The 13,514-nt window shown below is 55.7% G+C and overlaps 1 protein-coding gene across 1 annotated transcript; it reads right to left on the reverse strand.

Moving 5' to 3' along the window:
* Positions 1 to 1,224: 1,224 nt before the first annotated feature.
* Positions 1,225 to 13,232, reverse strand: E2F1 (E2F transcription factor 1). Its single transcript, XM_017877403.1, is given in 11 exon segments — positions 1,225 to 2,517; positions 2,642 to 2,867; positions 2,963 to 3,077; positions 3,742 to 3,894; positions 5,291 to 5,510; positions 5,861 to 5,951; positions 12,168 to 12,227; positions 12,230 to 12,340; positions 12,343 to 12,483; positions 12,485 to 12,677; positions 13,111 to 13,232. Coding segments are annotated over 11 exon segments (1,680 nt in total). The 3' UTR covers positions 1,225 to 2,269.
* Between the last annotated feature and the right edge of the window lie 282 nt (positions 13,233 to 13,514).

Genomic DNA, 13,514 nt, shown 5'->3' on the forward strand with positions numbered 1-13,514 from the left:
AGAACCTAGGGGCTGCGCCCCCACCCGGAGGGACAGGGTGACCAAGCCAGTGCCGAGTCAGGGTGATACGAGTGGGTAAAACCCACCAGGACTCCACCTTTCGGGGCGTCTGTATCCTCATTTGCAAAAATGGTACCGGTAGACACTCTATGGGATTGTTGGGACTCATTCAGCGTCAAGTGCTTACAACGGGGGCTGGCGCAGAGGAAGCCCACAGGTCGTGTGGCCGACTCCCAGGCATCCCGACGCCCGCCCTCTCTGACACTCAGCGCGGCCCTTTCCCCTCCCCTCAGTGACTCTGGCCCTCCCTTCAACCCGTTCTCCACACAGCAGCCAGGGGGAGCTTTTAAGATGCAAAAGAGAGGCCGGGCGCGGTGGCTCAAGCCTGTAATCCCAGCACTTTGGGAGGCCGAGACGGGCGGATCACGAGGTCAGGAGATCGAGACCATCCTGGCGAACACGGTGAAACCCCGTCTCTACTGAAAAATACAAAAAACTAGCCGGGCGAGGTGGCGGGTGCCTGTATTCCCAGCTACTCCGGAGGCTGAGGCAGGAGAATGGCGTAAACCCGGGAGGGAGAGCTTGCAGTGAGCTGAGATCCGGCCACTGCACTCCAGCCCGGGCGAGAGCGAGACTCCGTCTCAAAAAAAAAAAAAAAAAAAAAAAAGATGCAAAAGAGGTGTCACCTTGGTCTCCACTGACTCCTTGGCCCCCGAATAAAGCTTAAGACTGAACGCCCCGCTCCAGGAGCACCACTCTGACCCTCACCTCAGGACCGCAGCCACACTTTCTCCGGTCCTCTATCCCTCTCCCTCCTAAGCACCAAGAAGGGAGGTAACACCCGTGTCCCCAAAACTGTTAAATACCTGACACAGAACCAGTCCACTGTCATTTGTTGCATGTTTACTAATGTCCAGAAATGTCTGGAAGGAAGACAGCAAACTGAGCACAGTGGCCTCTGGGGCTGGGGAAAGGAGAGGTCACTCATTACTCTGCACTTCGGGCAGCACTGAGTAGCATTCTTGGCTTTCTACAAAAACCTTTACTGGATCGGCTTTTGAGTTAGGACCAAAATAGCGATGAAGCTGACCTTTCTTCGAGTTCCGAGACTCAAATCAAATCAAGCAGGGACGGAGAGAAGGGAAGTGGAGAATGGGCATTTCCCCAGCAACCTTGGCCTCTCCCGCCCCAAACTGTTCCCAACAGAGTCCCAAAACCCGACCCAAACATCATCAAAATATTTATTAAAACCAAAGCAGGAGGGAACAGAGCCGTTAGGAAGCAAATCAAAGTGCAGATTGGAGGGTGGGGCAGAGCAGTGGGGAGGCAGGCGCGTCAGACACCGCAGGAGGGACCACAGGGTCTGGGCTGGGGGAGGCCTTCACCACCCCTCCTGCCCACCACATCAGTGAAGGTCCCCCACTCACCTCTCCCATCTTATATCCATCCTGGGGGGCAGCTGGGGCCCTGAACTGGCCCCCTGGAGAGGCCCCACCCCACCATCCGTCCACCCATGGCTGTCAGTCTCCCTCCCTCCCTCACTTTCCCAATAAATAAATCACCTAGGCCTCAGCTCCTTCGGTGTGGGGCAGAACAGCTCAGGGACCCCTGCCCTTGCTCAAGGGTAGAGGGAGTTGGGGTATCAACCCCATACCCCTCCTCCCCTTTGCTGATTCCCCAGGCTTGCCAAAGAGGCCTCGATAAATAAATAACGCTCCATTAAAGCTTCAATCAGAAAAAACCTTTAAGACAGAAGTGCTCTCGCCGTCCTACAAGCCCAGCCAGCCAAAGCCTCCCCACCTGGCCTGGTCAGAGCACCAGATTCTGGGAGCAGGCACTGCCCTGGGCCTTGTGGGACCCCCAGAGCAAAAGGGCCGAAAGTGCAGTTAGAGCCCCCCCACGCGCACACATGGACTCATGCACACACATGTGGACACACTGGGGCATGTCTGCAGTGCACACACACAGGTGTATGTTCACCTTCATTCCCCGGTACATGCACACACACATGCTCACACACATTCACCCCGGGTACACACATGTGGGTGTAGGCTGCATGCACATACACACCACAAACACAGACTCCTTCCCTTCCTGGCTTGCTCAGCCTCCTAGCGGTAGCCAGACCCCAGAGCTAGAAGCTTCTGGAGATAGGAGAGAGGGGTATAAATTAAATGTTTCCAATCAGGCTGGAGGACGGCCAGGGACAGGGGGCTCCAGGGCTGCAGAGATAAGGTATCTCTGGAAACCCTGGTCCCTCCAAGCCCTGTCAGAAATCCAGGGGGGTGAGGTCCCCAAAGTCACAGTCGAAGAGGTCTCTGATGCCCTCACCCTCCTCGAGGCCGAAGTGGTAGTCGAGGGCCTCGTGGGGTGGGGAAAGGCTGATGAACTCCTCAGGGAGGAGGCCGGAGAAGTCCTCCCGCACATGCTCCAGGAGCGAGTCGGCCGCCACCAGCGGGGACAGGCGGTCCTCGTCCACGGGAGCCCGCAGGCTGCCCATCCGGGACAACAGCGGTTCTGGGGAGACGGGAGCATCACAGGCCGGGGATGCCCCAGCAGGGAGGAAGGCAGGGGCTGTTGTGCCTGCCCACCCCCTAGAAGAGGGGCCCTGCCCCACCCCACCCACCTACCCATCACCCACCTTGCTCCAGGCTGAGTAGAGACTGACTGGGATCTGTGGTGAGGGATGAGGGGGGAGATGATGGTGGTGGTGACACTATGGTGGCAGAGTCAGTGGCCCTGTTCTCCTCCTCAGAAGTGGCCTCCTGGGACGGGGTCTTCCCAGGGCTGATCCCACCCACGGTCTCCTCAGGGCACAGGAAAACATCGATGGGGCCTTGTTTGCTCTTAAGGGAGATCTGAAAGGTCTGGGTGGAAGCAGCAAGCAGGGTAAACTGAGGCCCAGGTGACCACCAGCACAGCCCAGCCCAGCCCAGTTGGGCCTGGAGTTCCCAGATCTCACCTCCGAAGAGTCCACGGCTTGGAGCTGGGTCTCGGGAGGGGCTTTGATCACCATAACCATCTGCTCTGCAGGGTCTGCAATGCTACGAAGGTCCTGACACGTCACATAGGCCAGGGTTGGCAGAGTCAAGGACCACATGACCTTTGACTTCTAGGGGGTCACTCACTCCAACAGCTTACAAGGCAGGGCTCACACCTGCCTAGTCACTCCTGTCCTCCCAACCTCCTACCCACTCAAAACCTACCTCATTCCTGAGTTTCAAGTTCCACATCTATATAATGGAATCACTCTACCCATTGAATCCCAAGGTAATGATAATAGCTGCCGGGAACGATTCCATGTAAAATGTTCAACACAGCTCGAGGCCTAGTGCTGGGAATTCACGTTTTAGAGGCAGGGTCTCGCTATGTCACCGAGGCTGGAGTGCTGTAGCTCAACAAGAGCTCACTGCAGCCTCAAACTCCTGAGCTCAAGTGATTCTCCCACCTCAGCCTTCTGAAGCACTAGGATTACAGGCATGAGCCACTGCACCTAGCCACTTTTTTTAATCCGTACAATTTCAGAATTGGATATTATTATTTCACTTTTATAGATAACACTGAGGCCCAGAGAGGTTAAGCAATTTATCCAGTGTCACAACAGTGAGAAAATGCTGAGCCAGGACTTGCAACCAAAACAACTAGAGCCCTCTCCTGAATCCAAGCCTCTCTAGTCCCACTTGGGTGGAGCCCCTGCCTGCTAAGCCTGCCTTCCACACCCTACAGCCAATCCAAGGATATCGCTGGCTGTCAGTATCCTCGGAGAGCAGGCGCAGCTGCGTAGTACAGATATTCATCAGGTGGTCCAGCTGCTGCTCGCTCTCCTGCAGCTGCCGGAGGTCCTCGGTCAACCCCTCAAGCCGCCCGCTGACGCCCACTGTGGTGTGGCTACCCCTGTGGGGAGGCACCAGGGAGGGTAGGGTTAGCAGCACTTGGCCCCTCTGGCCAGGAGCCCTGGCCCTCAGGACAGAATCTGCTGCTGCCTCTGTTCTGTGAGGCCCAGGCAAGCCCTTGCTTCTCTCTGGGTCTGGCGCCTCAGATGGGCTCCAAATCAGAGTGTCATGGGCTTGAAGTCTGGCCCAAATATAAACACCTTCATGTCCCTCAACCAGGGCAGGATAAATGATGGAACTGACATGCCACGAAATGTTACACACACACACAAGCATTTCCAAGACGTGCTGTCAAATGAAAAAAAACAAGGCTGGGCTTGGTGGCTTATACCTATAATCCCAGCACTTTGGGAGGCTGAGGCCAGAGGACTGCTTGAGCCTCAGGAGTTTGAGACCAGCCTGGGCAACACAGTGAGACCCTGCCTCTACACCAAATTAAAGAAATTAGCCAGACATGGTGGCATGTACTTGTAGTCCTAGCTACAGGTACAGGGCTTGAGCCCAGGAGGTTGAGGCTGCAGTGAGCTGTATTTGTGCCTCCATACTCCAGCCTGGGCAACAGAGCAACACCCTGTTTCAAACCGCGCCCCACCCCGCCAAAAAAAAACACAAAAGATGCAGAATGGCACAGTCTACCAAAAAATGAAAAGGTAGGTGTTTGTATCAAAGAAAGGGTAGTAGCAGGATGACAGGGGCGAAGGCGGGAGGGGGAAAATAAAACAAGTAAAAGAATAAAACATCTATGCCAGACAGACCTCACGAGGGCATGAGAACCAGGATAGTGGTGACCTGGCGGTGTGAAGGCTTGGCAATGACTGGAAAGGGGCACAAGAGAACCTTCTGGGGTGTTGAAAATGCTCCTATCTTGATCTGAATGGTGGCAACCCAGATGAATAAATATGTAAAGCTGTGCCAGGCGTGGTGGCTCACGCCTATAATCCCAGCACTTTGGGAGGCTGAGGCAGGCAGATCACCTGAGATCAGGAGTTCGAGACCAGACTGGCCAACGTGGTGAAACCCGTCTCTACTACAAAATACAAAAATTAGTTGGGCGTGGTGGCAGGCGCCTGTATCCCCAGCTACTAGGGAGGCTGAGGCAGGAGAATCACCTGAACCTGGGAGGTGGAGGGTGCAGTGAGCTGAGATTGCACCACTGCACTCCAGCCTGGGTGACAGAGTGAAACTTCATCTAAAAAGAAAAAAGTAAAGCTACAAGTGAGGTGGATATGTAACATTTGTGTGCTTTTTACCATCTATCATCTCAGGGAAGCTCCCTCTCCTCTCTGAGCCCATTTCCCTAGCTATAAGATGGGGATGCAGGCAGCCACAGTGGGTATTACGCTCCTCCAGGCTGGCATGGGCAGGTGTGCCTGCCCTCCTGTGTGGCCGGTACCTACAGCCACTGGATGTGGTTCTTGGACTTCTTGGCAATGAGCTGGATGCCCTCGAGGACGTTGGTGATGTCATAGATGCGCCGCTTCTGCACTTTCAGCACCTCAGCAGCCCAGTTCAGGTCGACGACACCGTCAGCCGAGCGGCTCAGCAGCTCCAGGAAGCGCTTGGTGGTCAGATTCAGTGAGGTCTCATAGCGTGACTTCTCCCCCGGGGATTTCACACCTGCGGGGGTGTGGTCAGGCAAGACAGGGCCCTTCAGCATCCACCCCACCTCCAGCCAGGCCTGCCACTCTGGCAGGGCAGGGCCGCAGGATGATAGGGGCTGGGAGACAGCCAGCTCCTTCCCCTTGGCGAGGCCAACCACAGCATTCTTCTTCTGGCCGGGGAACTCCTCACCCCTCAGGGCCTGGAGAAACCAAGCCAGATGGCCACTCCCACTGCCCATCAGGGTCCTCAGAGGCCTGGCTCAAGCCTGACAAGCCAGATGTTAGCTTGCAAACTTGTTTGTCTGTTCACATGCCTAACCTGGGCCTGGTCACAGGGGGCCTGCCCAGCCCAAGCTTCATAGGTACCTTTTCCTGGATGGCGGCCTCTGCCCCGAGCTGGCCCACTGCTCTCCGCCAGGTACTGATGGTCAGTTTCCAGGTCCAACCTCCGCTTCACCTGTGGCGAAAACAATGGGAGGATGCCCAGTAACCAGGAGTGAGGCCAGAAGAGACCTGGCTGAAGGCTGGGTGCCTCTGGACTACCCCCGCCTCAGTTTCTCTAGCAGGATGCCTGAGTGTGTGACTGAGGGAGATCAGAGAGGACACAGCCTGAAAGTCACAGTCCTACCAAACAGGACACTCAATTTTCACCACTTCTCTGGGGTCTAGTGGTGGATTTAAAACACATCTGCAAACTTTTTGATCCTTCTCCTTCAAAAGATGAAGCCTAATTCTCCTCCCCTTTATGAGCCAGATCTGGTAACTTGCTTCTGATGAATGGAATGTGGTGGAAGGGATGGCGTGTCACTTTTGAGACTGGGTCAGAGGCACTGGAGCTTCCTCCTTGCTCTGTATTAGGTCACTTACTCTGCCATGTCATATGGACATTCAAGTAGCCCCAATGATGGACAAGAAACCATAGCCTCCTCCCAACAGCAACACTTAGTCACAACTTCTGTTAGCAGCCAGACCCCAAACACTGGCTGAATCTCCAGAGACCCCAAGCCAGAGCTGGATAAGTCTTCCCTGAATTCCTGACCCACAAAAACTATATAAGAAATGTTTAGGCCGGGCGTGGTGGCTCATGCCTGTAATCCCAGCACTTTGGGAGGCTGAGGCAGGCAGATCACGAGGTCAGGAGATCGAGACCATCCTGGCTAACACAGTGAAACCCTGTCTCTACTAAAAACACAAAAAAATTAGCCGGGCATGGTGGTGAGCGCCTATAGTCCCAGCTACTCAGGAGGCTGAGGCAGGAGAATGGCGTGAACCTGGGAGGCGGAGCTTGCAGTGAGCTGAGATCGCGCCACTGCACTCCAGCCTGGGTGACAGAGCGAGACTCCATCTCAAAAAACAAACAAACAAACAAAAAAGAAATGTTTGTTGTTTTAAGCCACTATTTTTTTTTCTTTTTTAGACAGGTCTCACTCTGTTGCCTATGTTGGAGTACAGTGGTGTGATCACAACTCTCTGCAGCCTGGACTTCCTGGGCTCAAGCAATCCTCCCATCTCAGCCTTGCAAACAGCTGGAACCACAGGAGTACGCCGCCACGACCAGCTCATTTTTGTATTTTTCGTAGAGATGGGGTCTCCCTGTGTTGCCTAGACTGGTCTGAAACTCCTGGGCTCAAGCCATTCTCCCACCTCAGTCTTCACTGTAGTCATGCTGGGATGAGTCAGCCACCATGCCCAGCTAAGCCACTGATTACCATAGGTCCCTTGGCCAAATCACCTTCTCTCTGGTTTTTGACTAATCTATACGCATGACTAATCTATAGCAGCTGGTGCTCATCAAGTTCCTTGCATCCATTAGTTCATTCCATTCAATGGACTGGCAGCATAAAAATGGCCCCATTTTCCAGATAAGGCAACTGAAGCCCAGGAAGGCCCGGGAAGTGGTAGAGCCAGGATTTGTACCCAAGACAGTCTGAGGAAGAACCCAAGCTCTAAGCACTCTGGCTTAGTTCAGACACTTCAGGATCGGGACCGTCCTGGAGGTATCACAGGCTGCTCAAAAGCACCCAGACCAAAACCAGATTGATCTTCCCCTCCACCATCCACAGGGTTTCCTGAGCTAGAGTTGTATTCAGCCCCACCTGTCACCCTCCTCACATGCAGCTGCCAAGAACTCCTCATCACCACGGCGATCACCACCTCCCCCGTGGGCTGCTGAGCAGTCTCCACACTGGTCTCCCTGCCTCTGCTGCAGCCAGTCCTCCTACAAACCTTACCATGCTGCCGCCCCTGCTTAAGGCCTTCCTCCAGCTCCCCATTGCCTTCGTACTCTCATCTGCCACTGCTTCTCTAGAGGAACCCAAGTCACGTTTTCCCAGAAATCTAGACTGTCCTTGCATCCCTCCCACCCGCCCCACTTCACGCCTGCTCCCTCTACCTCTGTGGGCAGAAACATTACCCATCAGCTAGGAGATGTCACCTCTTTTCCCTCTGAACTGCCTCAAACCCGACCTTTGGCTACATTCTGTCTCTCCCTACACATTTCTGCAGATGTATCTGTCTTACCCTCAGAGGCATCTGAATCACCTCAGAATCCATAGCGTATGCCACGGAGCCTGGCATCAACAAATGTTTGCTGAACGAACCCCCCCCCCATGCTGACTAACCACTCCCTCTTGTGCACATTCACCGACTTTTGAAGGGGAAAGAAGAGCTACTGTGCTCTGAGCACTGTGTATTCAACTGCTTCCCCTGCAACCTTCCCGCCACCTTTTGGCGGGTACTATGATGGCCTCCATCTCAGAGAGGCCAGAGTGCGAAGTGGACCCAGGACTTACACCCTAGCAGGCTGGTACAGAGCCCACACTCATACCCACCATGTGCCCCACTTCCCCAGAGCCCAGCCAGAATGCACCACCCTCCATACTTGCCCCTGGGGCCCAAACCCTAGCATGCTCCTGCCATCTGCACCCCTTGCCTTCTCCCTGGGATCCCTGCCCTTGGCCACCCCTGAAGGCAGGTCAGTGCCACGCCCTAAAACAAAGGCTTAAGTGGATGCCATTTCTGCCACTTCTCCCTAGATAAACACTGGCACAGGGGCCCTGAAACACAGGGGTGAAGATATTCCCTGGTGAAAAAATCTGGATGACTTGAACACCCAACCATGAAGGGGGTCATGAAAGCTGTGTTTGTTTAGCCCCTTGACCACCACATCTGTCAAGGACCGAGGCAGGTTGACAAGAATCCCCTCACACATACAGACAAGCAAAACACTATCACGGGGCAATATATTTATATGATCTCTTTTGGATTAAAAAGTTCATGAAACTTTTCTCTGGTCCAGTTTCTATTATTATAGAATACATTTCGGGGCAGCCTCTGGGAGGACTGTGGGAGACCAGTGCCATATTTGAATGGTGTGAATGATACAGGAAAACAATTTTAAAACTTTAAAAAACAAAACTGTCACAACCACCACAAACAAAAATAGCCTTAGGAGAAAAAAATAAAAGAAAAAAATGAATAGAGCTGGGATCCTGCCATCAACTTTCTAGTTTCTTAAGAGTTAAGCTTTCGGCCAGGCGCAGTGGCTCACACCTGTCATCCCAGCACTTTGGGAGGGCGAGGTGAGCGGATCACTTGAGGTGAGGAGTTCAAGACCAGCCTGGCCAATATGGTGAAACCCCATCTCTACCAAAAATACAAAAATTAGCCGGACACGGTGGTGCGTGCCTGTAGTCCCAGCTACTCGGAAGGCTGAGGCAGGAGAATAGCTTGAACTCAGGAGGCGGAGGTTGCAGTGAGCCGAGATCGCGACACTGCACTCCAGCCTAGGCAACAGTGCATTTGAGTCTCCATCTCAAAAAAACAAAAAACAAAAAAGAGTTAAGAGTTAAGTTTTCAGCTGGGCATGGTGACTCACACCTATAATCCCAGCACTTTGAGAGGCTGAGACAGTCAGATTGCTTGAACTCAGGAATTCAAGACCAGCCTGGGCAACATGGCAAGATCCTGTCTCGGCCGGGCGCGGTGGCTCAAGCCTGTAATCCCAGCACTTTGGGAGGCCGAGACGGGCGGATCACGAGGTCAGGAGATCGAGACCATCCTGGCTAACACGGTGAAACCCCGTCTCTACTAAAATACAAAAAACTAGCCGGGTGAGGTGGCGGGCGCCTGTGGTCCCAGCTACTCGGGAGGCTGAGGCAGGAGAATGGCGTGAACCTGGGAGGCGGAGCTTGCAGTGAGCTGATATCCGGCCACTGCACTCCAGCCTGGGCGACAGAGCGAGACTCTGTCTCAAAAAAAAAAAAAAAAAAAATCCTGTCTCTACTAAAAATACAAAAATTAGCTGGGCGTGGCGGTACACGCCTGTAATCCCAGCTACTTGGGAGGCTGAGGCACAGAATAGCTTGAACCTGGGAGGCGGAGGTTGCAGTGAGCCACAATCATGCCACTTCACTCCAGCCTGGGTAACAGAATGAGACCCTGTCTCCAAAAAAAAAAAAAGTTAAGTTTTCCATAGTAAACACGTATTATAGTTATAATACTTGAGTTTGTGGAAGTGGACAGGCAGGGCTAAGAGGAATGGCCAAATCGCACAGAGCCTTATATACAGGTGTTCAACAAATGCCTGCTGGTATAGAAGCTAAGCCTGTAGCTTATTTCAAGGACTGCCTCAGACAAATGCCAGTGCAGAGAGGCCAAAAGCCGAACCTGTGGACTCTCTGGACTTCAGCTCTACAATGGTGCCAGCCTCCTGGCCCTTAAGTATTCTGGGAGCCGGGGCTCCTTGTCTCTGGGCCTAGTGCCTCCTGGGCATTCACTAACTCAACAACTGTTGAATGAATGCAGTGCCCAGGCCAATGAGCCTGCCCCTGACAGGTGGAGTGGAGGGCATTTTTCTTTGCCCCTGTCCCTCCCTTTGATCCTAGAACCCATAATCCTGTTCAGTTCTTTGAGGACAAGACCCTCGGGTTCTGTTAGGTTTCTGCAGACCTGAGCCTGCTATATGCTTGTCACACAGCTGAATGGAAGATGCTTGCCCAGGTCCCAAGCGGTACCCACAGGGACAGGCCCCTGGAGTACAGGAGACAGGCCACCTGGTCCACCCCTGGTACAAACCCCTCCCACTCACTCATTAAGAGGAAGGGCCCCTAAAAGCCCTTCCTGCCCTTTCTCCAACCTCTATCAGCATCTCTAGGAAGCAAGGCGTCCCAGAGGTCAACCTCACAGAAAATGCAGACTGGTCTCCCCACTCAAGAGCAGAATGACTTGGGAAGATTCTAACATCTCTAGGCCTCAGCTTCCCAATCTGTAAAAAGGGACTGCTGCTGATGGGGTTAAATGAGTTAATTAGGTAAAGTGCTTGGCACACAGCCTGGCACACAAGACATCCTCAAAACAATGGTGGCTGCTATTGTTATTATTATTAGCATTGTGGTGATTCCGGAAGGCAGCACTGGGCATGGGGCCAAGGGGGTTGGGGGAGCCTCCTCAGGATGCCTCAAGGACCAGCTGCCACCCACACCCCCATCAGCAGTTAGGCAGCTTCTACCTCCTTGTCCTGTGTCCTGCCTCACCCCTCCCACTTGCTTCAAGCTCCCTGCTGAGACCCCATCCTGCCTGGCCAGACCCCGCCTGCACACCAGAGCCCCACCTTCACCCATAGGCTGCGCCAGTCAAACTGGTCTCCACACCCTGCCCTGCGCCCCACAGGTCCCAGCTCTACGCCTCCAATCCCTTCTCCCACTGTAATTCAGCCGCCTCTTCTGGGCCCCCCAGTCTGAACTGGTCTTCAGCTCAGAGATCAGGGAGGACTTTATTAAAGGATCTCCCTGGGACATTTTTTCTCCCGGCACTGGAGGCCTCTCCAGCTCCCAGAGGCCCAGCCCACCTAGTTCTTCTACAGAGACTCAGGGGTCGGCCTGCCTCATTAATGAGGTTCCATGGCAACCAGGGCCTGGGAGGGTGGAGGGTGGCAGATGGAAGGACAGGCAGAGGGAGGGGATCTGCAGCTGGTCCAGCTGCCCCGCCCCTGCAGAGAAGGCCTCCCAGCCAGGAGGGCTGTCCCCAGAGGCCTGACCAGCCAGGCCTGCACCTGGCAGTCAGGCAGTCAGCATCGAGGCAGGAAGGAGGGTCTCTTCAATGGCTCACCAACGGTTAGGCCCCAGGACCTTCCTCTGCCCCGCCTTCACTTCCCCTAGCAGCTGTGCTCACTACCGAGATGCAAATTCTGAGCTGAAGCCAGCAGGCCTCAGTTCAAATCCCAGCCCCACCACCTGCAGCCGTGTGACCAGGGGCAAGTCACTTCCCCTCTCTAGGCCTCAGTTCTCCCTCCGTCAGATGGGCACAGTGACAACACAGCTCACAGCCGGGTTGTGAGTTTTAGCTGACTTGAAGTCGGCCGAAGGCCTGGCATGCAGTAAACGCCAGTTGAATACACGTGGGCTATTATTATCACTGAGTCTGACGCTGGGGAGCCTCCAGTGAGGAAGCTGAGGCCCAGAGCACGGAGGAGCAAACAGGGACCGGCCCGAGGTCACCCCGCACCCCAGGGCGGGGCCCGGAGGCCCAACCCCGGCTCTGCACCGCCCAGCCTGGGCGCCTCAGTCAACCCCTCCCCCGCCCCCTGCCGCCTCCAGGCCAAACACGGCGCCCTCCCGGGTCTGCGCTGGGGGCACAGGAGGCGCTGTCGGCGCGTCGTCCCTGGGGTCCGTACCGGCGGGCGGCCGAGCGCGGGGCGCGGCGCACTGGGTGTGGGCCGGGGCGCCTGCGGTGTGTGCGAAGAGGCAGCAGGTCAGGGTCGCAGGGCCGGCCGGCGGCGGGGCGCCGCGGGGCCGGTGGGAGCCGCGGGGCCCTGGCGTCCTGCGCGGCAGAGATGATGACGATCTGTGCGAGGAGTCGAGCAGCCGCAGCGCGCCGGCCCCGAGCAGGGCCTCCAGCGCCGGCGCGCCATGGCCGCCCCGCAGGGGCGCCCGGCCAAGGCATGACCTCACGGCCCGCGCGGCCCCCCAGGTTACAGGCGGCGGCGCGGCGCGGGCCCATGGCGGCGGCCCCGGCGAGGGCTCGATCCCGCTCCGCCCCCGGCCCGCCGCGTTGCCTGCAAAGTCCGGCCACTTTTACGGCGCCAAATCCTTTTTGCCGCGAAAAGAGCCACGAGCCGCCGAGCGTGCCGCCACAATTGGCGCCCAGTGGGCCGTGACGAGAACGACGGCGGCGGCTCCTATTGCTTTAGCGCGCCGGACCGGCGGCGAGGGGCGGGATGGGGCGGCGGCGCGGGGCGGTGCGGCCAATGGCGGGGCGGGGCGCGCGCAGGCTTTGTCCGGATGGTGCCAGGCGCGGTCTGACTCCCCGCCCCCAGCCGGGCGTCGCCCCTGTTGGAGGTGGGACAGCGGGAACACGGGCCCCGCCCGCCCGCCCCGCCCCGCCGCTCCCGCATCCCACTGCCCTTTCTATAGCGCAGGTTCAGAACAGAGCGTCTGTTCTGCACGTGACCCTTAACCTGTAGCCCTCCACAGCCTCAGCTTAGATTTCCAGAGACTGCCCCCTCTTTTTTTCGGGATCATCAGTTCCACAGCCCAGCCATCATCCACCTCTTCCATCCTCAACTTGCCTCACCCATGACATTATCCTAATCCTGCACCCGGCCTTGTCCCGCTCACCCAGAGCCCAAGCTGAAGAGCGGTGGCTGGAAATGGCGGGGCCACGTCGAGCTTTCCTGCAAGTCCCATTTTAGCCAAAATCTCCAACAGCCAACGTATAGCGTCGGCTTGAACTCATTCATTCCCTCAATCATTCAACAAACGTTTGAAGAGCCTGCTCTGTGCCTCATCCTTAAATCTGCCCCATCCTTAACTCGTGGCCCTGAGGAGCTCACAGTCTAGTAGACAGGGGAACAGAAAGGTAACAAACGTTTACAGTAAGATGAAGCGTCGTCTGGGCGCGGTGGTTCACGCCTGGAATCCCTGTAATCAGAGGGCGGGGTGGATCGCTTGAGTCCAGGAGTTTGAGACCAGCCTGAGCAACATGGTGAAAACCCGTCTCTACAAAAAATACAAAAACTAGC

Source organism: Rhinopithecus bieti, unplaced genomic scaffold, assembly GCF_001698545.2.
Source record: "Rhinopithecus bieti isolate Rb0 unplaced genomic scaffold, ASM169854v2 scaffold_65, whole genome shotgun sequence".
Classification (NCBI taxonomy): Eukaryota; Metazoa; Chordata; class Mammalia; order Primates; family Cercopithecidae; genus Rhinopithecus; species Rhinopithecus bieti.